Below are 22,251 nucleotides of genomic sequence, written 5' to 3'. Positions count from 1 at the left end.
TCTAATATTTATTGGTTACTAGTTACATAATATTACATATGTATTGTTGCCTATCATTTATATATTGTGTTTTTGTTATTTATTGATCATATATTTACTTGTTATTATGAAATACATATTTTAGACTCTTTAAAAAGCACTCAAGTAATAAATTATCCATTGTTTTATCAACAAAAAATTCATGGTTTCCTTCCTGATGTTTCTTGTACTATTTTTTTTTTTTACCTAAATTTACTCAAGCTGACCTCAAACTCAAAATCCTCCTGCTTCAGCCTCCTGAGCACTATGGTTAATATGTGCTTGATCACATTCTGCTTGCTTTTCACTTTGTGTGTGTGAAGAATAAGTCAACAAGATTGTATGTATGGTATGGGTAAAAGTCAGCAGGAAGAAGAGATAGATGTAATCTGCACGCTTGTGGAAAACACGGAATAAAAGGTGGTGCAGAGAGAAGGAAAGCCCCTGAACTAGGATATACTTACCAGGGGTGTAATTGAAGGGACTTTATGTAGGAGCTGGGGGCAGCATGTTTTTGTTTGTTTGTTTGTTTGCTGGTGGGGGTCCTCTGCTTCAACATCTAGCAGCTTCAAGGAGAGAATGATGGTGTTCAGAGGCGGGTAGTGAGAATGGAAGAGGAAGACAAAGAGCTTAAGTTCATATGAGTAAACAAGGGAGAGAAGAGGGAAGGAGAGGGAGGAGGAAAGATGAGAGGAGAAAGGTGAAGGAGGGGAGTAAGGGCTGCAGCAAGGGTCGGAGATGGAAGCTGAGAAGGAGCACTGTCTCCATTGAGACTGACACGGATATTTACTGGAACACAGATTTGTTTTCTTGGAGAGATGACCAGAAGTGACCTGTACATGCACAATGAACTCCCTTAAACTCCAGGGTCGTCAGCAGTGCAGGAGGCTCTCTCGCGTGCATGTGCACACGAATGTTTACTCGTGTTGCTTAGCAACCTGGAGTAGAACAACGGTTTCTGGGGGTGTTAGAAGCTATTTCCCCCACTCTACAACCTTGGTGCCAGATCTTCTGGGACTATATTGATTTTACATAAGCTGATACTGAGTTTGGGGATTGGTGTAAAGGCAAGTCCTTGAGAAAATCCGAAGGGTCAGTCAGGGACAGGTGGGTGAGACCAGGAGCTTTAGTCATGAGTAACTTGGTTCACGGAATTAAGGAAAAGACACCTATGGGATTCTGCGATGTCCCACGAAAAAATCTGTTCGACTTTTTACGTGACATGAAAAGCATTTCTGTCCCAAATAAACCCAGATACAAACCTCTCAAAAAGATCCACCAGGCTGCAAGTGAGGGTGATGTCAAGAGACTGCAGAAAATGATACGTCTTGGGAAACACAGTGTACATGACAGAGACTTTAAGCAAAGGTAATAGTACCTACGAGCAAAAGGGAGGGGTTTGCGTGGAGGATGTGATATGGCTTCTGTTATATTCAAAGACCAGCGTAAGGGAGCCAGGAGGAGGGGATGGCGTCTCTTGTTCGGTCTCTGGATCCTCAGCACTGCCGCAAGACTTGCATACCAGCTGTGGCAGTCACTAGTCCAGCTTGTCCAATCCCACTACAAATTTAACCTGATAAATCACAAATTTATCAAGTAATTTTTTCACCACTGATAGCTGTTATGTAGCATTCATACTGCAGTATTCTTTTTTCTTTTTGTTTTTGTTTGGTTTTTCGAGTCGGGGTTTCTTTGTGTAGAACAAGCTGTCCTGGAACTAGCTCATGTAGACCATGATAGCCTCGAACTCACAAAGATCTGCCTGCCTATGCCTCCCAAGTGCTTGGATTAAAGGTGTGCATTACCACTGTCTGACCATATTGTACTATTCTTAAAATCTTGTCACTTTGCCCCTCTTAGCAAATTTAGAGACTTTAAGTGCAATTTAGAATCCTTGAAATTATTAGTATTTAAACATATCAGAAAATATTATCATATAGTTTTATGTACTTGAAATCTTGTTTGCTGAGTAGCGTTAATAGTGATAATCTTAGATTAAGTTGTCAAGTGCAGGGAGCTATTCTAGGTATTTTGCATAATTCCGTAATTCCCATTGATACATCACCATGGTGTTCTGTGAGATATGTACTACTTTTGATCTTTGCTTTACTGGTGAGAGATTTAATTCATAGTAATCCTAAGTAGTTTGTAGCAAAGTTTAAGTCATAATGAAAACCTATAGTGATTTAACCTAAGGTCATGCTTTTACTATTCAACTTTTTCTTGGTAGGAGATAATACTCAATAGCAGATTAATTTCTAAGCATGAAAAGAGACCATGTGCTCAGTCCCCAAAATCACACAAAAGATACCAACAGTAATATTTCCTATTTTTGAGTACTATAAGCTAATAAATATTTCCATTTTATTCTTCACAAGGACTTAACTATTTGTTCAGAAGGTGGAAGAATCATATACCATTCAATGTTTAAGGATTATGAGCCATCGAATATTTTAGGATTACATGAGTAATTGTTATTTTTAAGATAGTGTTCTAGAATTTTATTGAAAATTCCTAATTTCCATAGGACTGCTCTGCATTTTGCTTGTGCCTATGGCAAGGTAGAAGCAGTAAGTGTTCTACTGAGAAATAATTGTGACATTGATGCCGTTGACAGAAAGTCCATCACACCTCTGATGAAGGTACGTATAGCTATCCAAATCAAGCATGAAATAGACTTGCTTTAAATGATTATAAACAAAATTTCCTCATGAACCTGTCACTACATGGTGAAATTTATGTGGTGTTTATATTGAAATCTTTGAACAAGCTATCTGTTTCTTGGTATAATTCCTAGGCTGTACAAAACTGGACATATGGATGCGTGCATACATTGCTGAAGCATGGTGCTGACCCAAACCATAGGGACAAAAATGGCAATACTTCTCTCCACTGTGCTGTGTCTGAAGACAATCAGTTGCTGGCTAAATACTTACTTAAGTATAGTGCAGACATGGAGCAAAAGAACAAGGTATAGTTCATGGAACTGTATTCTCCAAAGAATCTGAAACACATGTGTGTTACTGGTAATAAAGGTAAGATTAACTCTGTAAGTTAGGAATTCAAGGGTTCCTTGAATGGAAAGACTTTGAAATAGCTTCATTGTTTAAAAGTATGGCTTCAAATAGGGATGCTTTGAAAGAAATGTCAAAATATAGAACATCCAGGACTACTATATGTGCAAATACTATGCTTGCTATAATTGTTCAAGGTAAAGCTTCTCTTTTTATGTTTTCTTTTCACTAAAATTTGTCTCTAACTTGTGTGAGGTAACTTAATTGGAGAACAAAAATTCCCTTGCTAATGAAACTATTTTAAAACTCAAGTTAAACAGAAGATTTTGGGACAAATTTTAAATTTTCTTGCTGTTTAAAAATATTATCAAATGATGTATTTTTCTATGTTAAGGCTGAATTGAAGACTACAGAACCAGAACCTTATCAAAAATAAGAAGACCCACCTGGAAGTTAGGCAATTGAAGGAATATATGAAGAATTATTATTATTTTCAACTTAAGGTTTTAATGAATATTTTTTATTTATTTTGATCATATTCTTTCCCCTCCTGCAGCTCCTGCTAGATCCCCACCCACCCACCTTCTTATTTATTCAACTTCGTGATGCCCTTAACAAAAAAAGCAAAGCCACCACCAACAAAAATCAAAAACCAAAATCAAAACTAGCAGAATTATTTTAGTATGTGCACTGTTATTGTGCCTCCTGCTTGAGGAGAAGATAGTCTTAGTTGCCTGTTGTTCAGTCTGAGGAACACTCTGAGGACCTCAGACAGGTAGTGAGTACCTGGTAGTTATGTGGAAAAGCAGAGGAATGATCAAAGAATCTACTGATGCGTTTCCTTTTTTTTGAAAGAAATGACTGACATTTAAGTCAACACCTAACTTCTGTTCTCAAATCTACTGTGGCATGCCTGGATTGGGAGAAGGGGGAGATGGAATTTGCATTTTTGCATATTGAAATGAAATGTGATTCCAGCTACTTGTTCCTTGAATATCCCCATCTAGGTAGGGGAGCAAAGAAGTTTTCAGTGATTGAGGCCTTTCTCTTCTCAGTGGTATGAACAAATGGTGAAGGTAATTAGCCATAAGGATTAGAAATAAGGAAGCTTCCTAGTTCTAGAATTGCATGTACCTATGACCTCAGGAGAAGTCTGGACATTTGTATTACACATAGAGGTTTCTATGCAGAGTTTAAATCTTTAAATCTAATTAGTCGTGGGAAAAATATTTGCAAAATTACTTCCTTGAAATTCTGAAACAGTTCCTAGAATGTATGGATGCTCAAATCCAAAGGAACTCTAGAAGAGTGCAGTTATATCCTAATAATCTTAGCCCCACTTTTTTTCTTTTGCTCCTTTTATGTTTGGAAGGAAATAGAGTAACAATCATGATGATTTTCTTATAGAATAACCCCTTTTGCTTTAAGAAAAAAATAATTTGCTACTTTTAAAAGATCTTGAAAATAATAAGAAGCTAGACTTCTAAGAATTCTATGTATTATTAATATTCAGGTCAACAGATTCCAAACTAGTAATTGAAAGATTTTTTCCCTACATCAAAAGAGTAGCAAATCACAACCTTGACAACTGAGCTGTTAAACAATCTCTATGTGACTTGGTCAGTTCATAAATCCTGGGAATCATAGTCTAACATTTGTAATCACTGCAAAACTGTAAGCTAAGGACAGTGTTGAAAATCAACTGAATGATTTGGCTTTGATACTCTTAAGCAACTAATGACTCATTTCATTAACTGTAGGAGAAAACAGAATGCAAATTGTTTGGCTGGAAGCATCACCTCAGCTCCTAAAATCCTCATCTTAAAAAGTCTGGAATGTTTGTTTGGAAGTGTCACCTCAGTCCCTAACATCCTTACCCAAAAATGTTTGGAATGCTTGGTTGAAAGTTTCATCCCAGCTCCTGACATTCATTTCAGAATGCTTGAGTGGAAAATTCCATTTCAAGCCCCCTCCCCTAGGAGTTGCCACAGTCTAAACTCCACCTTCAAGAAAGCCTGCCAAATGGTGGCCCTCCCCAGAGAGGGTCGAGACCACTCCCACAGGCTATTTAAACTGCTCCCCAGAGAAGGATCATGTGGTCTCTCAAGCTGCTCTTCCCCTTCCCCGTGTTTTTCACCAAGGGCCTCCCAAGAGCACTATCGGTCATCCATTAAACCTGGGCATTTTTTAAAAAATTCGATTTGATTTGGTCAGATTTGGATTACCGCGTTGGTGGAGAGACATACCCCAGCAGAAAAACTTTACATCTGGAGGTCCTGGGGCACCCACTGGCCCAGGGCTATGTGTTGAAAGGTGTTGAAAGATGCCCTTCTTGCCTTTGCTTTCTACCAGGCTAAAATTGGCTTCATCTGTGTGAGCTCCCCTTTTATCGTGCACTAAACACCATGAGGGCCCAGGGCCCATTCATTTGTCAGGCAGTGGTTGAAGATGCCTACTGTGCCAGACCGCTGAACTGACTAGCAGCGAGCCATGTTCCATCATACGGGGTGTCCTACCATGGAATTCTCACACCCCTCTGTTTTTTGACTCAAGAGTCTTATCACAGTGAACTCATTGTGTTAGACTTTGAGTCCAGAGACTCAGCATAGACTTATGAAAATGGAAACTTACAATTTAAGGCCTGATCTCCAAATGCTCTTAGGCTGCCTTTTATAAAAAATCTTTTTAAATTGGGGCTGTATTACGCCATGCATCCCTTAAGCCCCCGAATACCCATGGATTCTGTGCTCCCCTCCTTTTCCTGTTTCCCTTCCCTGCTTCCCCTCCCTGCTTGTTTAGCTGTTTGCTATTTGTCTCACACTGGGACCCTCTACAAAGGATACGTTTTCCCTTTTTACTTTCACTCAAAAACTGTATAGGTGTTGCGTCCTTATGTTTCTGTTCCCTTTTATAGTGTCTGCTAATCTGGTCCTTAATGGGAACACTGGTATGCTTCCCTGGCTTCTACCGTCTGCCTCCACCAGGATTTTTAAGTTGATCAGCTGATATAGGTTCCTAAAAAAACTTTAGTTGTCTGTCTGTTAAAATAAATGTAGCCAAACTATGCTTTTATGTCTATGTGTGTTTGTTTCCATAGTATGCTTGTCTTATTTCTCTGTGCATGCGTGTGTGTGTGTGTGTGTGTGTGTGTGTGTGTGTGTTTTAAGGTTTGTAAAACTGGTAACTCCAAATTACAAGAGTTCTGATCTCCAAAGGTGTGTTTGGTTTTTCTATGTATATTCACCTATGTACCTACACAATACATACAATAAGTCAATAAATGTAATTTAAAAGTTTCCATTTGGCTTTGAGCATGTTTTGGTGCTCAGTGTCTGTACAAGTGGTCATGTGAGTTACAAGTTACCTCATTTTTTTTCAATTATCACAATGTTTATTGATAGATACAAGTATATAAAATCAGGGCATAAGTTACCTCATTTTAAAATATTGATGTGGATATAAAAATACAGCTAATTCACACCCAAATCTTTTGTTACTATGTGCTAGAGGATGTAGCTACTGATGCCCAGAAACGGCATCTGTCCTTAAGAAAGTTTTAGAGGAGCAGAAATCAAATACACGTTTTCATATATTAAATGCCATGGTAGAAAGAAATGTTTGTAGAACACAGATTTAAAATCATCTTTGAAAGGGCATGAGTGGGGTTCATGTGTCACATATAGGTAGATAGATGAAAGGCATTTCAAGGAGGAAGAACATGCAGTGGACAGGAAGGGAGAAAGCTGCTTTTTCACTCTAGCAAGCATTTATACTCACAGGGATTCTTTAAGACTCAAGTTAAATATTACAATGATTTTTAATTGTTTTGCAGGATGGCTTTACACCACTTTTACTGGCTCTCAAAGAAAACAAAATAGAAATGGCAAAATTTTTAGTAAAGAAGGGAGCAAATATACATGTATTTGATGAGATGAAAAGGTACTGTTGTCTGAATTTTTTTTAAAAAATTGAGTGGCATACTGAAATAACAATCACACAAAGAAGAAATATCAAATCTATGTGAAGAAGACTAACTAATAGGGATTCGGTGATCAGATATCAACTAGTCATTAGTCCAATCAGTTAGGGAAGCACAGCAACAAGTTGAAGTGTGTAATACAAATCATTTATCATAAGTTTCATATCCCTTTATTATATTGATTGATGATTGTTATGTGAGTTTTTGGCTGAACAGCTGATATTATGGTCGATTAGTGGGGTTTTAGTTTGGTTTTACTAATATTTTTAAGAATTTTGAACTTTATTAACTTTGATTCACAACATAATTCAATCATTTTACAGTATTTTTCCTTGTTCTTGTATGGTTGCCCTGTAAAATGCCATATTAATCATCAACAAAGCTGACAATCACAGTCTAATGTATGACTCTAATAATGAGGTCAGATTATATTTTAATGACTAAGAGTTATTATTGCAGGATGCAGCTCAACCCCACACCATTTATTCCTTCACAATTGGTATTGATATGTTTGTATTTACATAGTATTGGGAAAGGAGAGCAAATTCATTTCATTAGGAGAAAGATGAAGCTAAGTCATTGGTGTAGATTGTGCATTGGTGTTACTAAGGAGATGCAGATTCGTATATGACTTCATTAAAGTCAGATACCTAGTTGCTAGGTATGTAATCTACTAGTGTTAGATATCACCAAATATGAAAAGGAGGATAATTCAATGGAGAAGTTTTCATGAGATTATTTATGTAGCACTTCGGGCAGTGCATAGCACATGATATCATCACTACCAACTGCAGTTACAATGAGTTTTATTATTATCAGAATATTTTATAATGTTATAATTGCTTAAATAATGAAAATAGCTTTCAATTGTCTGTTGGTTATGTTACACTAAACTAGAGAAAATGGAACCAGCTTAATTTACATCCTGTTCTACTTAAAAAGAATAACTTTTATACAGTTACATTCTATCATAAGTGTTGAATCAAAGCATTCTACTGAGAATATGTGAAACAGTACCACAAGCTCCTCATCCATCTTCTTCTTTTGTCTTTGGACACCATGTACAATGATGAATCCATGTAACCATAAAATGTATGTGTATAAAAAGGAAAATTACAAGCAGACAAACAAGATACTAAATTTGTAAAATATAACAAAGTATTGACAGTTTTAATTGACATTCCTAATAATGAAGCTATTTCTGTGGTATTTCAGAAACACACTCTTATATGCCATAAGATGGGATGCAAAAGATATGGTTAGTCTCCTTCTGAAAGAAGGAATTGACTTTTCCTTTAAAGATGTATTCGGATGGACTGCATTACGTTACGCTATTGAAGGCACAAGTAAAGGGTAGGTGTTTGCATTAGAATACTAGTAAAAATACTAACTTGTAGTTCAAATTAATCACAAAGTCTTCATATTCCATTACATAATATATCATTGCTTACTCTATGTTGTCTTGGAATAGCAGTGCCTAGCCAATAGCAAAATGCATTAGAAGGCTTTCTTTGTCTCATAGCTTGGTTTGGTAATGCTGTAGATTGAACCAATTAGATCATTTATGCTGGGCAATTCTGTCACTGAATTACATTTCTGTGTAGAACTAGACCTTAAAAATTATGGATTATCACACATTTCCATTTCATCCAACTATAACTCTATAAATTATATTTATACACATATTTATATATGTATATGGACATAGTGTCAGATACTTGATTTTCTAATTGGCTGTTTTAGTCTTCAGGCATGGTTTTCCTGAACAGAGTCTATTTCTCTGGTGGGCTTTTATTCTATATATTGTTCTTTGAATCTTGAAGAAGATGAAGGTTTCAGGGTTCCCTAAGTGCCAGGAAAGAGGTGGAGCAAAAAGAGGGCATTCTAGTCCCTCTTTTATTTCTACTGATTCTGTGGCTGCAGTGTTGCTATTCACACTGTCCCTGAGACCAGTAGGGGTTGACCTTGCTAACCAGGCTGCCTTTGTTGTATCAGTTCTCTGATGACTGAAGGCAGTTCACAGTGCACTCTTACATTGAAAAGTTACAATATTTTAATTGAACGGTTAGTCCCAAAGTTACAGAGGTTTTCTTTGCTTTCTGGGCTTTTAGTCTGTGCTACACTTTTTGTCGGTGATTATACCATTCTCATTTATTCAGAACCTTATATGGAGCCCACCTTTCATTTTAATCATAGACCTTGATGATTTATTAACTGAAGAATTTGTTTATCTGGTAGGGAATATGACATGGGATCATGGTAAGCTGTCATGTTTGTTCAAATCACGTTGCAGAGAACATCACAAGTCTTTATTCATTACTGCCAGAATTTGGCCAACAGACCCCTTTGCATTCTGTGCAGCATCCTTTCGTAAGTGCTATGAGCGCCAATAGCATCCTTCTCTGAGTGGGTGTCAGGCTTAGTCTGTGTTTAAAAGAACTCATTCACATTATGCTCCATTGGAATCCATGTATCAAACAGGACAATCTATCATTCTAACAAGGATCTGCAGATTCAGAGCTTGATTGTGCATAGGAGGACTGCAAGCAACGAAGTGAGGTTTTAGAAACTCAGTTTTAAGGTTTTGGTCATTAAGAGTTTGGTAGTGCACAATCATTTTATTTAATGGAAATAAATACACATTTAAAAGGTTTTATTTTCAAGTTGTTAAATAGCTCATTTATTTCCTAAATTATAAGCCATAAAATTAGAGCGACTAGCATTGAAATTTAGTGCTTGTGATAGTTAATTATAATTATCAAGTGACACAGCTTAGAGTCACCTGGAGGGGGAGTATCAGTGAGTTGATCTTTCAGACTGACCTGTAAAATGCTTAGTAAGTAACTGTCTTGATTCTTGATAGATGTGGGAAGTTCCAGCCCACTGTGAGTAGCACCATCCCCTAGGCAGGTGTCCTGACTCATAAGGATAGAGTATGTGAGAAGCATGCATCGCATTCATTTCTTTATGTTCTTGATGTTGAGCATGATGCAACTGCCTACTTCAGGTTCCTGTTGTCTCGACCTTCCTGCAGTAATGATCTACTATGGTGGGCAAAAATAAATCCTTCTTTCCCTCAGTTCCCTTTTACAAGACGATTTTACCACAGCAACAGAACTGAAATTAGAAGAGGATTTCATGTTTTCTGGATAGGTACAATAACTGAATACAAAACTGTAAAAGAAAAGAATTCATTGGGTTTTACTTGCATATGATAATGCCTTTGATATTGCCTACAAATTCTAGAAAATGCAACATAATATAAAATGTTTTTCATATCAATTTTAAAATAGTAATTTTGCATTTTTCTCTTTTCATACGGCAGTAGTCGGAAAATCCTTATGGACTACGATGAAAAGTTACGTATTAAAAATAAAGATGGCAGTCTAGGTAAGGCTTATGGAAATGGTAAGTGAATATTAAAACCATGATTAGATCAGTGGCAAAATATATTAGCACTTTTAAATTTTGTTTTCTAAGCATATACAATTGAAACTGCTTCCCATATTTTCAATATTTTAATTTAGGCAATAATACTCATACTCTGTTGCCCTAATTTTAGTTATTTCTCATTAAAGTTGTCTCTTATAGTAACTTCACTGAATATTTTTTGTCTATGTTGAGGCATTATTTCAACTATCCTATATGGCATCTATCTTACTGTGTAGTTGAGATTGGCTTTGAACTCTTGATCTAAGTTGCCATAACTTCTCAGTTCTTGAGGTTTGGGGTATACAGTGTACACCCAGCAGCTTTTTTGATTAAAATCAATAATTTTGAGGCTATGGATTGAACCTAGAAACTCATACCTTTAAAGCAAGCTCTGCAGCCACCACCTTCTCTCTTAGCTCCTTTCTGCCATTTGTTCCTGATCATAAGCATAGAATATGATGATAAAACTGGAAAAAAAAACTTTATTTTTATAGCAATTTCCCACTTAATGAACAAAATTGAAAGAAATTACCCTCCGTACTAACATTACTGTTTAGCCTATTTTCTTCATGTTGGGTATCATGTCTAACAATCTCAGCAGGTTGTTTATTTTAAAAGTGCATGTCCTACTTGTTACCTAGATTCTCTGGAGCTGTGGATTGTAGCATGGCTATCCTTTGCTTCATAGCTAAAGAGGCACAAAAAGAGACACAGGGATTTCCATAGGAAATAAAAGAGGTCTCCTGGGTAAAATAGAGGCTGGCTTTGGGAGGTTGGGTAGTGAGAGGTTGATGGGAGGGTAGAAAAGGGAAGGATGGCTTGGGGTCTGGATNTATATGACATGTCACAAAGATTTCCGTAGAAGATTCCTGCTAGCTGTGAGTTCTTTTGAGCTTAAAAGTCTCTTTATTTAGCACAGCTCAAGACTGTGAAATCCTTAAGGACTGATCTTGCAGTAGTACTTGCTACTGCAGGAACTGTATCAGACAAATCTGAGGCCATGTTGCACCAGATATAAGAATGCGGAAACAGAAATAGGTGTCATTGAAATAATTTTTTTAGCATCATTTCTGGAAGATATTGACTTGTTTAGAGCTTGCTTTGCACCTGAAAAGCCTTTGCTTGGGCTTAGTCTAGCTCCATGTTTGTCATGCTTCGAAGTACAGTGTTAATAGGTTGACCTTCCTTAAGATAATATTTCTTAGCATAAACTTATATTTGCATCACATATTTGATATAATTCTTTCTGTAATAACAAAATAAATAAACTCACTTAGAATGTTGCTAATGTCGCACTGGACATATATTCTACTGTTTGTTCAGCACTGAAAGCTCAAGATTCCATTTAAGTCCATCTCCTAGAAGTCAGTTAGCATACATGCCATTGGATATTGCATCTTACTTTTAGGTGGCAAATTATTGAAAGGTTTAGTCTTCCTCCTTTGGGCCTAGTAAATAAGAAACAGGAAGCAGATATTTTTCATATATTCATTACTCAATCAGCAATAGAATTAGCATCCACCATAGGCTATTTTTTTAGACATGGTATGAAAGGAATATTTTCTAATAAACCTTTAGAGTCATATGGTCATATGTTTTTAGTATTTTTAGATTTTTTTGGTTGTTCTACTTAAAATGCATTTATTTTTTCTTAAATAGAGTACAAGAATTCTGAAGAAAATTCATTAGCCAAGTAAGATTCATATTACTATAAAAACCATGTTTTCTAAATTTGGAATGTGTAGGTGAAAAAATCATTGTTCAGTATTCTACTCTGTAGTAACCCCAATATTTTATAGTTAATGCTATTTATTCCTTGTAACTAACATAATTAATGTTCAATGTTTTTCCAATTATAACACTGGTTTTTCTAATTACACAATTATTCAGAATAGTGCTTCAATTATTTGAATATCAGTCTGCCTTGAATTCCCATGTGCCCCCTTACTCATTAGCATAAGTTGACAGAAGCCCATGTAGCCCTAAAACCTAGGTCAGATTAGTTTAAAAAGTCAAATTTTGTGTTGAAATAAAAGTATTTTACATTGTTTTTTTTTTTTTTTTTGTTCTGTTCTCTTTGGGAAAAACAGTCACATTGACTATAGAGACATTTGGGCTTGTATCTATCTATCATCCATCTATTTATCATTTATCTATTTATTTAATTCTTAAAATTAGATTTAAGACATTTAAGATGTTTCAGGGAAATTCTTTTACCATTTTTAGATAAACAGAAATTAATTATTTTTTTCATAGTTGTTCTCATAATAGAACATCATGACTTGCAAGTTTTATTTAAACAACTTAAGTTTTCAAGCAGGCTTTCTTTTGGATTCAAGTAATATGCGTTCTGTGAGACATTGAGTAATTTCTGAATTCTTTAAGTTGAGGCAGTTTATGAAGTCAAGTTCATCTAAGGCCTTGCCCATGTATCTGCTGTCACTATTCATATGGAATAAGATTTAAAGGTATTGACTCTTTTGTAAATTGGAAGAGGCAGAGGCAAAAAGAAAGCTGGAAATTGGCAGTTGTTTACTTTTTAATAATAAGAAAATTAAGTTCTATTCACATCAATTATGATTATGAGGAATTTAGTAATCAGATTTCCAGCCTTTTTATTTAAGCTGCATTTATCCATTTTTGTTGTGCATCTGCTCTGTAGGAACCCCAGTGATCCCACTTCTGGGTTCACCTTGCCCAAATCAAATGAGGATGATGATGATTTTAATGACAAGGTAAAACTTTCCTTCTTGAACTTAATATGTTTGTACAGAAATGTGTTTCTATGGCATTTCCTCTTGAAATTCTGTAGTGGTTCACCTCTTGTCATTCTGTTGACAACAGTAGACAATAGTCAGTTGATGAGAAAAAGACTTTTTCCTAAGACTGTGACCCGTGACTAATTGGATAGTTCTTTAATTTGATAAACAACAAAGATCAAGGAACTATTCTGAAGTAATAGGGAAAGGTGTAAAATGTACAACTTAAGAGATTTGTATTAGGAATACAATTTCCATAGAAGAGGAGATTTTAAATATAGCAAATAATATCTGATTAAATGTCACTTACTATGACTTATGAACCATACTAATATGATAATGTTTCAGAATCACAGTGAAGAACAGATTCCCGCCAGGGGACACAGAATCTTTATGGAAGATTGATAACTGCCTTTAGAAATATCTTCAGCTAGAATATCTCATGTCATTTTAGCAAAACTATTCAACTTAGCATTGATAGTCTTTTATAGCAGCTGTAGGCTTTATTTTTATTTTTTATTATTTAGTACCTCTTGTGAGTTTATATCTTGAGCCCAGGTTGTAAAGTACATATCAAAAGTGTTCTGTTGCACAGTTACAGGCCCAACTTCAGCATTCAAAGTTGTTTTCTAGTATACTCTAATTCCCAATCATCTGTTGGCTATTTGAAACTGGTAAAAAAACAAACAAACAGAAAGAAAGCACTAATCAAGATTTTAGTCATATTTCTCCTTCCTGGTGTGAATACTGGATACAAAATTACAAACATTTGAACTGTATTTGAAAAGAACTAGTTCAAAATCATTTGGAAGGACAATGAAAGCTTGACATTTACATAATGGAATTTTTCTTCAACCATGAAGTACCATTTTATATGACATATCAGGAAAAATAATTATTATTATGTTTATAAGTTGATAGAAAATCTGTATTAGCTTTTATATGAGAATGCACCTTTTTTTCTTACATAATATTAGTAGTTATAAAGACTAAATATAGAGTCACATGAAGTTTCTCTTCTAGAATTGAAAACTTTTATTTGATGATGAAAAATTTCTACATAGCAAACGTCACCCAGGGTGAGGTAGTATGCTTTATTTAGCATGCTCAAAATCAAGCTTAAAATTTATTAATTATTTTTTTCAAGAGAGGATTTCTCTGTGTACTATTGGCTATCCAGGAACTTGCTCTGTGTACCAACCACTCTGGCCTTGAACTCAATGAGATCTGCCAGCCTCAACTTCCTGAGTGCTGAGGTTAAAGGTGTGCACCACCACCACTGGGAAAATTTAAATATTTTTAGTTTAATTTTTAAAAAATGTCATGTGTGAGTATTCTGCTTACATTACTTTCACCCTGTCTTCTCTCCACTCCAGCAACTTATGTATATGTCCCTATCTGCTCTCAAATTCATGACCTTTTATTGTTTCATTATTTTTACATATGTGAATTTACAAATACATATACTGTATATAAAATATACATAATCTATTGAGTACATTTAGTCTATTTCACACAGAGTAGTCTTTAAGTTAATCTAGACAGCTATTGATTACCACTAAGAAGAAAGTACTGCTATTGCATCCCCTTTGATCTCTTGCTCCACCAGCAACTGTTATGGTTCTAATGCTCTGCAACTAGGAAGAACTTTTGGTTGCTTTTCTCTTTTGGGAGCTTGCATAGTGTGTTTAGATGGAATGAAACAGTTCTTATGGGAAAGCATTCCAGGCGGTCCCTGCCAGAAAATTTTCCAGTTCCGTATCTAATGTGTGTGGTGTCTCCAGTAACACTCTTATTTCCAAGTTCATGAAAGAGACCGAGAGCAACCTGAAGAACCTATATTTCTTGGGGGGGGGGGGGTCTCTTGGAATTCACTGTCCAACAAAATGAAGACAAGTGTTCCTTGCCTGGAGCTGAAGATTTCATTAGCCAGCCTATACCTTTTAGGGAAGTAGCATCTCCCACAGTGGTATAACTTCATTTAATTTATTTATATATACACACACATAGATCACATATGCTTTTATGTAAACAGAAAATACTGTTTTTCCTAATGATTTTCAAGCATCCATAGTCTTATTTAGCACTCTGTCCTCTCTATGTGTTATTCTTCTCCTTATCCTGTAATTAAAATCTCTTTGTCCCATTTCTCACCTTCTAGAAACCTGAATCATAATTTCTCCCTCACTCTAGAGCTCATCCCTGGACTTCCTTTATATTTTTCTTTCTTCTATGTTTATATGTTTCTTCATATGCTTGTGACATCTAGAATTACTGTTTTGAAACTGAGGGTTTTTAATAAAAAAATAAATATTTGGGAAATATTCCAGAGAGGGGGGAAACATATATTTCTTGTGAAAGCACTGTTTTGTTTTGAGTGCCATAGGGGAAATGGAAAATTCTAGGGTTAGAAATAGTTTTTGTAGTAACATTTCATTTGTGTTTAAAGAAAAAAAAAAGCCTTGCCTAAAGTTCGGAGAGTAAAACAGCCTCACTGGTCAACTTTAAAGACCAGGCAGTGGTGACACACACCTTTAATCCCAATAGCCACACTAGCTTACCTAGTGTCCTAGTGTGGCAAACCTGGCAGTAGTGGTGCACCCCCTTAATTCTAGCCCTAGAGAGGAATATAAAATGGGAAGAGAAAGCTCTCAGTCTCAGTTTGATTCTGAGATTCCTGGAGACAGGATCTCCATTTCAGATTGAGGTAGAGGTAAGAGGCAGCAGCTGTTTTGTTTTTCTGAAGTTCATGTTGAACCCCAATTAATGTTGTTGTTAATCATGTAACACGTTTTTTTTTTTTCCTGGAGGTTTAAAGAGAAGTCATTTTAAAAATGGATACTCATTTAAAATATGGAATGTAAGAGTTAGATAGTATAAGGTTAACTTCTTTTATAAAATATCTACAAGTAAGCAGTTTATCTATGATTATGACTTTTGTAAACTTCTACTTTTGTTTTACAAAATGGTGAGAGTTAGATTTAATCTAGAGAGCATGTGTAAGGTTTGATATCAAAATAATTGTGTTTTTAGACATATTCTTTTTGTTGAATGTATAGTTTATTTTAAAATGGGAAAATCATATATCTTAAAATGAGTAAGAAAATATTAATTGCTTTATTTTCTATGAATTTTAGCCGAGTTCTTCTAAGTATGCTCCTGCCAAATGTATCAGTAACGTACATGGGCCTGGAGGCCAAAGAGACAAAAATGAAACAAAAGGAACAATGGAAGGTAACACTTTTGTTCTTTAAAAACGTTGACAGAATGTTGGTTTATGGTATGAGTACTGATGAAATCTTGTAGTCAGAGCTGGGCAGTGGTGGCGCACACCTTTAATCCCAGCACTCGGGAAGCAGAGGCAGGCGGATCTCTGTGAGTTTGAGGCCAGCCTGGTCTACAAGAGCTAGTTCCAGGACAGGACCCAAAAGCTAAGGAGAAACCCTGCCTCGAAAATCCAAAAAAAGAAAAAAAGAAAGAAATTTTGTAGTCAAAGAGCATTCCTTGTAGTGGAAAACCATGAAAAGTGTAAGATAAATGGCAACAATTGTAACTCGTACCAGTCTTTAACAACATTTAAAACTGAGACTGTCACTAAAGGAGTTTTATTGCAAATGCCAGTTCATGCCATTCTTACGTGTAAGGGGAAATAAGTAAGAAATGAGTACAGAGAACGAGTAATATTGAATGAAGAAAAAGTGAGGGAATAAATAAAGAAAAAAAGGATAAAGATCTTATTACACAGAGTATGAAAGCTAGGATGTAAACGGTTTAGAATATGGATCAAAAAGAAAAAAATTTGTTTGCATGTAACAAAACTGGCTTGAGAAGTAAGAAAAACATTCCCCACTTTCTATCACCATCTCACTGTTGCAAAATATCATTCATGTCTGAGGAGCTATATCATGCAATGGTAGACTTACTTTAGATAACCATAAACACTACAGGGTCAAGTTATACATGTGAACTGATGCTACAGGGTTATGTGTTATCAGGTAAAATATAAGGTTTGAACGAAGATAATTAATAGTTTTACTTATAGAAAGTTCAGGAAGTCATCGCCAGACATGATCTGAAGAAGTACAGGACAGATTCCATACATACACTGAGGCAAATAAATATTGAACAGATAATACAAAAACTATTCTTTCTCAAAGTTATAGAAAATAAGGGTCAATCATAAAAACAATATGCTCAAGTTTCCAAAAGCAATGCATTTTTAAAATATTTTCTCAGGCAGTCATGTCTTTTCTGTGTGTCCATATTGTTCTTATTTTTAGGTAAACATGGAGAGGGCTTTTGATTATTAGTGGTGGTGGGATCACATCATGAGAGAGAACATCCGCTTTTTCTCATGAGCATGAAAATAAAAATCAAGGAAGAAACAAAGAAAGGAAGAATAGGAACTAAGTTTTATAAGAAAATAATGACAATTCATGGCTGGAATAAACCAGTAGATAGAATGTATAGTAATGTGAATTTGGATTCAATCTCATATCCTGTGTAATGACAGCTAATTTCCCAATGACACTATTGCTTGTGTGAAAATGCTTTATTGCTCACAAGATACAACATCTTTGGAGAGAAAGATATGTTTAACTAATTTATAATATATTACAATGTGCCAAAATTGTGCCTTAAAGTAAATGTTTTTATTTTTCATATGTAGCTTGTAAAGATTTTGTAATTTTTCCATGAATAGTCATTTTAAAGCACTGACAATCATATTTCAAAAGTTCATTTGCATTAATTTCAATTTTAAGTTCACATACCTCTTAAAATGCTTACTAAAATTTTAGAGTATGTCTTATTTTGGACATGTTTTATTTTAACTTCATGATTTTACTTTTTCAACTCAATCCCAAATGTATTTTTTCTAATTGGACCAAAACAGAACAAGCAAAAACAAAATCTAGCATCCTCAAAATTTAAATTACCATTCCTAATGCTACCCATGAGCATTTACTCGCACACGGATTCTGCTTGTATGGTCAATGTTGTGATAAAATATTACTGTTTCTCTGTCTCTTTGATGTTTCAGACTCCTCTAAAAAGCATCCTGCATCAAAGGTAATAAGAGAAATATTTTACATCATTAATTTCATACTGTATGAAATACAGAAGTTATTAATTATCATTTCCAACGCCACACAGTCTATGATTGAAAAGACAGATGCTCTTGCATATGAAGAATCACTGGCAAATCAGGAGTCAATGAATGCAGGTAAATCTTGCAGTTTTGGTGTCTATGGAAATTTATTTCAGCATACTTGAAACATTTAGAATGTTCTCTGTTGGCTGAAGTTTTCTGTTCAGCCTGGTTCCTGCAGTCGTTAAGTCCCACAGAGTTCTACATTAGTTATAAACTGATTGGCCCATTAGCTCAGGCTTCTTAGTAACTCTTATAACTTACATTAGCCCATTATTCTTGTCTATGTTAGCCATGTGGCTTGGTACCTTATTCAGTGAGGCAGTCACACGATGGTTTTTCTGTGGCTGGGTCAGGACTGCCAAGGAATGGGCTTCCTTCTTCCCAGAATTCTCCTGTTCTCATTGACCCACCTCTATTTCCTATCTGGTTGTCCCACCCATACTTCCTGCCTGGCTACTGGCCAACCAGCATTTATTTAAAATATAACTGACAGAATATAGACCATTGTTCCACACCAGTTCTCATTTCTTTTGCTTCTTCCCCAAATATCATTGATGAATTTTCTATTAGTGCAAAGATTTTGGCTAGTTGTATGCACAGTTCTTGTTTGTCACCTGCCCTCTGGAAGAACTAAACTAATAGTGGATTTTTTGATATTTTAGCGTTTTTCTAGACAAATCCTATTATTAAAAGAATCATCTCATTTTCTTACTGCAGATATGTCATACTCTCATAGTTTGTGTCCTGTGTCTGACTAAACTTACATTTAATTGCCAAAGCAGATATGTATTCAGTACAAACAATCATAAGATATTTACACAATACCTTATCTCATGGCAATACATCTAAGTACTAATAATTCTGTTATCAAATAAAGAGAATGGCCAGCCTCTTCATGGGTGATTTCAAACATTACTGCTAGTGTGAGAGTAAGAAGGGGAGACATTTAACAGGTATTTACTGCTAGGAGCTGTTTTGATTAAGGAAGCAATCAGGTTAAAAAGAATCCAGATCTTTTCTTTAGGTAAGAAGAAGATTAATATAGAAAGACTTCACATATTACAATCAATCTTGAAAGAGGACAGTTCTGATAGTAGATGATAGTTTTCCACATATGAGAAAGAGTATCCCATATATAAATAAATTACTAGCTATTTTTGTAAAGAAAATGTTTAACATTTAGGTTAATTTTAATTGTATATTAGTGTTCAATGTGAAGACATCCCTTGTTACCATGACTGAAAATTTTATTTCTTAAGGTTTGTTCACTTAGGTTGGATGAATGTATTTATGAATGAATCTTTGAGATGTGTGTGTATGCATGTATCTTGAACATGGTGCCATCTACTGCCCGTGTAAGTGACCTACTGAATATTTAGATGATTAGAAATAACTTAGGGAACAAATTATCCAGCTCCATATTATATTTAAATGGAATAATATTTAAAAACTGCATTATTTTCAATGTTTTATGCAAAATGTTATAAAAATAATTATTATATATATATATATAGCATTTCTTCATGACTTAACTAAATAATACATATATTTTATAGCAGGATCAGATATATTTACCCCTGAATCACTGGAAGACAAGGTCTCCGATGACAGTGAAAATATTCAGCTGTTGGTATAAAGGTATTTCAGTTCTTTTGTTCAATAATGTTTGCTTTTGTTTAATTGCATAGCCTGGGCAATAAGGAATTAATTTTAGGTTTTTAGTTACCTGTCAATTTAACCAATTAATATAACTTAGAATATTATTAAATTCTAAACTACATTAAAAGTAAAATCTAACTTTAGATTGTGATAAAATTTGTTCAAGTACAATTTCTGCTATTTAAAGTATATCATTTCAGCAGAATGAAAATATAAGATCTAATTTCAGCTTAATGACCAAACAGCTGCAATTTTGAACATAACTGTATTTGGTTCGCAGTAAAGGAATAGGTTTCTCATCATTTAAGTATGTGATTACAGATTTGCCATCTATAGTACATTCAGTCTTTTTAATTGAGGGAAAAAGTAGAGTCGCATAATCAATCCCAGTGCATTGTGGGAATGATCCTTCCTTCTACTATCGGGCTTCTGGTGACAGAGTGTTGTCTCCCAACTTTTTGCTTGTTAATCTTTAATGTCAGCTCCACAAAATTTGGGAACCCATTAAGATATTTATGTTTGACTTGTATGAGAATATGTTCTATGGAAGGACTGATTGTGTAATGTAGAAGAGCAAATATGAACATCAGCTCAGGTATTACCTGTTAGCACCACAGTTTGAGGAAAGGAGGAGAAAGCAAATTGAGCACCAGTCTTCTGTGTCTGTCTGTCTGTCTGTCTGTCCGTCCGTCCGTCCGTCTGTCCATCCATCCGTCTGTCCATCCATTGATCTCTCTCTCTCTCTCTCTCTCTCTCTCTCTCTCTCTCTCTCTCGACCTATCATCAACTATCTATCTATCTCCTCTCTCTATTTCTTGGATTTGTTTTGCTTTTTATTATTTTTTGTTTTATAAGAGAGGTTTTTCTCTCTATCTCTGAATGTTCTGTAACTCATTCTGTAGACCAGGCTAGCCTCAATTTCACAGGTCCCCTTATGTCTGAGTAATTGGATTAAAGGTTTGCACCACAAGGACTAGAAAGCACATCTGATCTGGCTTCATGTTCCATTCTCCTTCCTCGTTTTTATATTTGCCATAGCACTGGGATGAAGATGCAGGCCATATGAGGGCAGTTCAGAAAGTCAGATTTAGTACTTTATTAACCCGTGTATCAACTTCTCCTTAGAATACCAACTATATCCCAAGACTTAGACTTTACCTTGCTATTATCGTCAAATGTGTTAGAGGAAACTTCACTTGCATTTGTCTTTGAACCACAATCTTTACATATGTAAGAAAAGACTACTCCATGAAAAGAATTAGTAAACTGGAAATAAATAATATGTTTTAGACCCTACATTTATTATACTTAACATCTTTTTAAAGAACTTTTTTGAGGAGAATGCCCCTGCCTGTTCTGGTATAACGGGGTGTCCATGAACACACAGATGTCCGCGTGCCTCTTCATCTTGAATGCTATAATTGTGTAACATCACTACAAGCTTGAGGGTATTTTGATAGATTTCTCTATGTATGGAGTTTTCTATTTCATATTCCTTTCAAACAACCTCCCTTGTCTTGTTTCTTGTGCATGGTTCTAGTACTTGTTATTTTTTCTATAATAATTTTGCTAATATTTACTCTCTTTCCTGCTTTCCATTTATTTCCTATTAAACATTATTTCTGTTGACTAAATATTTAGCGTTTAGATGTGAAAGTAGCAAAACCACAAAGGATTTCAGGATTTTATAGATTCTTAAAGATTAGTCAAAATGCTATTCACTCCATGAACTTATATTTAATATCTTGGGGAAAATGGTTGTCTTGATGTAAAATATTAAACTCAAGACATTCGATGGGCCTCTGTGAACATAGTAGGCATATGCAAGTTTTATTCTAACATTCCTTAATATAGGACATATTTCTTTGCATGATTTAATAAAAGATTGAACTATTTCTTCTATGTATTGCAATGAGAAAAGGATCAGAATGTGTTTAGAAATTGAACCCAATGGCACAAGTTAAAAGTGAATTGAAAGAATGGGAGATTTAAAAGAACAAGACTGGGCAGAACAAAGATTTTTTTTGAAGGAGACTAGTAATTGTAATTTTTGAGCAGTTGTGTACATAGTATATAAAATAAGGACTCAAGATATTGAAACTTACCTGTAAATGAATATTAAATTTAAGTGTTTGAATGATTCTAACAAATATTTTGTTTTTTGTCTTTGTAGGAATTGACAAGCCACCATATTTCTATTGACAAATATTAAACAATTTGAAACAATTGGAGGAGTTT

General features: G+C 35.0%; 1 protein-coding gene across 1 annotated transcript; it reads left to right on the top strand.

Moving 5' to 3' along the window:
* Positions 1 to 1,150: 1,150 nt before the first annotated feature.
* LOC126490411 (ankyrin repeat domain-containing protein 7-like) lies at positions 1,151 to 22,215 on the top strand. Its single transcript, XM_050125350.1, has 11 exons — positions 1,151 to 1,386; positions 2,546 to 2,660; positions 2,816 to 2,989; positions 6,865 to 6,971; positions 8,227 to 8,364; positions 10,337 to 10,401; positions 12,103 to 12,136; positions 13,106 to 13,178; positions 16,340 to 16,436; positions 18,244 to 18,426; positions 22,187 to 22,215. The coding sequence occupies exons 1-11, from the start codon at positions 1,151 to 1,153 to the stop codon at positions 22,213 to 22,215; spliced, it is 1,251 nt and encodes a 416-aa protein (XP_049981307.1).
* The last annotated feature ends 36 nt before the right edge of the window (positions 22,216 to 22,251 follow it).

Source organism: Alexandromys fortis, unplaced genomic scaffold, assembly GCF_014885135.2.
Source record: "Alexandromys fortis isolate MF-2015 unplaced genomic scaffold, M_Fortis_MF-2015_v1.1 scaffold_229, whole genome shotgun sequence".
Lineage (NCBI taxonomy): Eukaryota > Metazoa > Chordata > Mammalia > Rodentia > Cricetidae > Alexandromys > Alexandromys fortis.
This window is presented reverse-complemented; position numbering and strand designations above follow the sequence as displayed.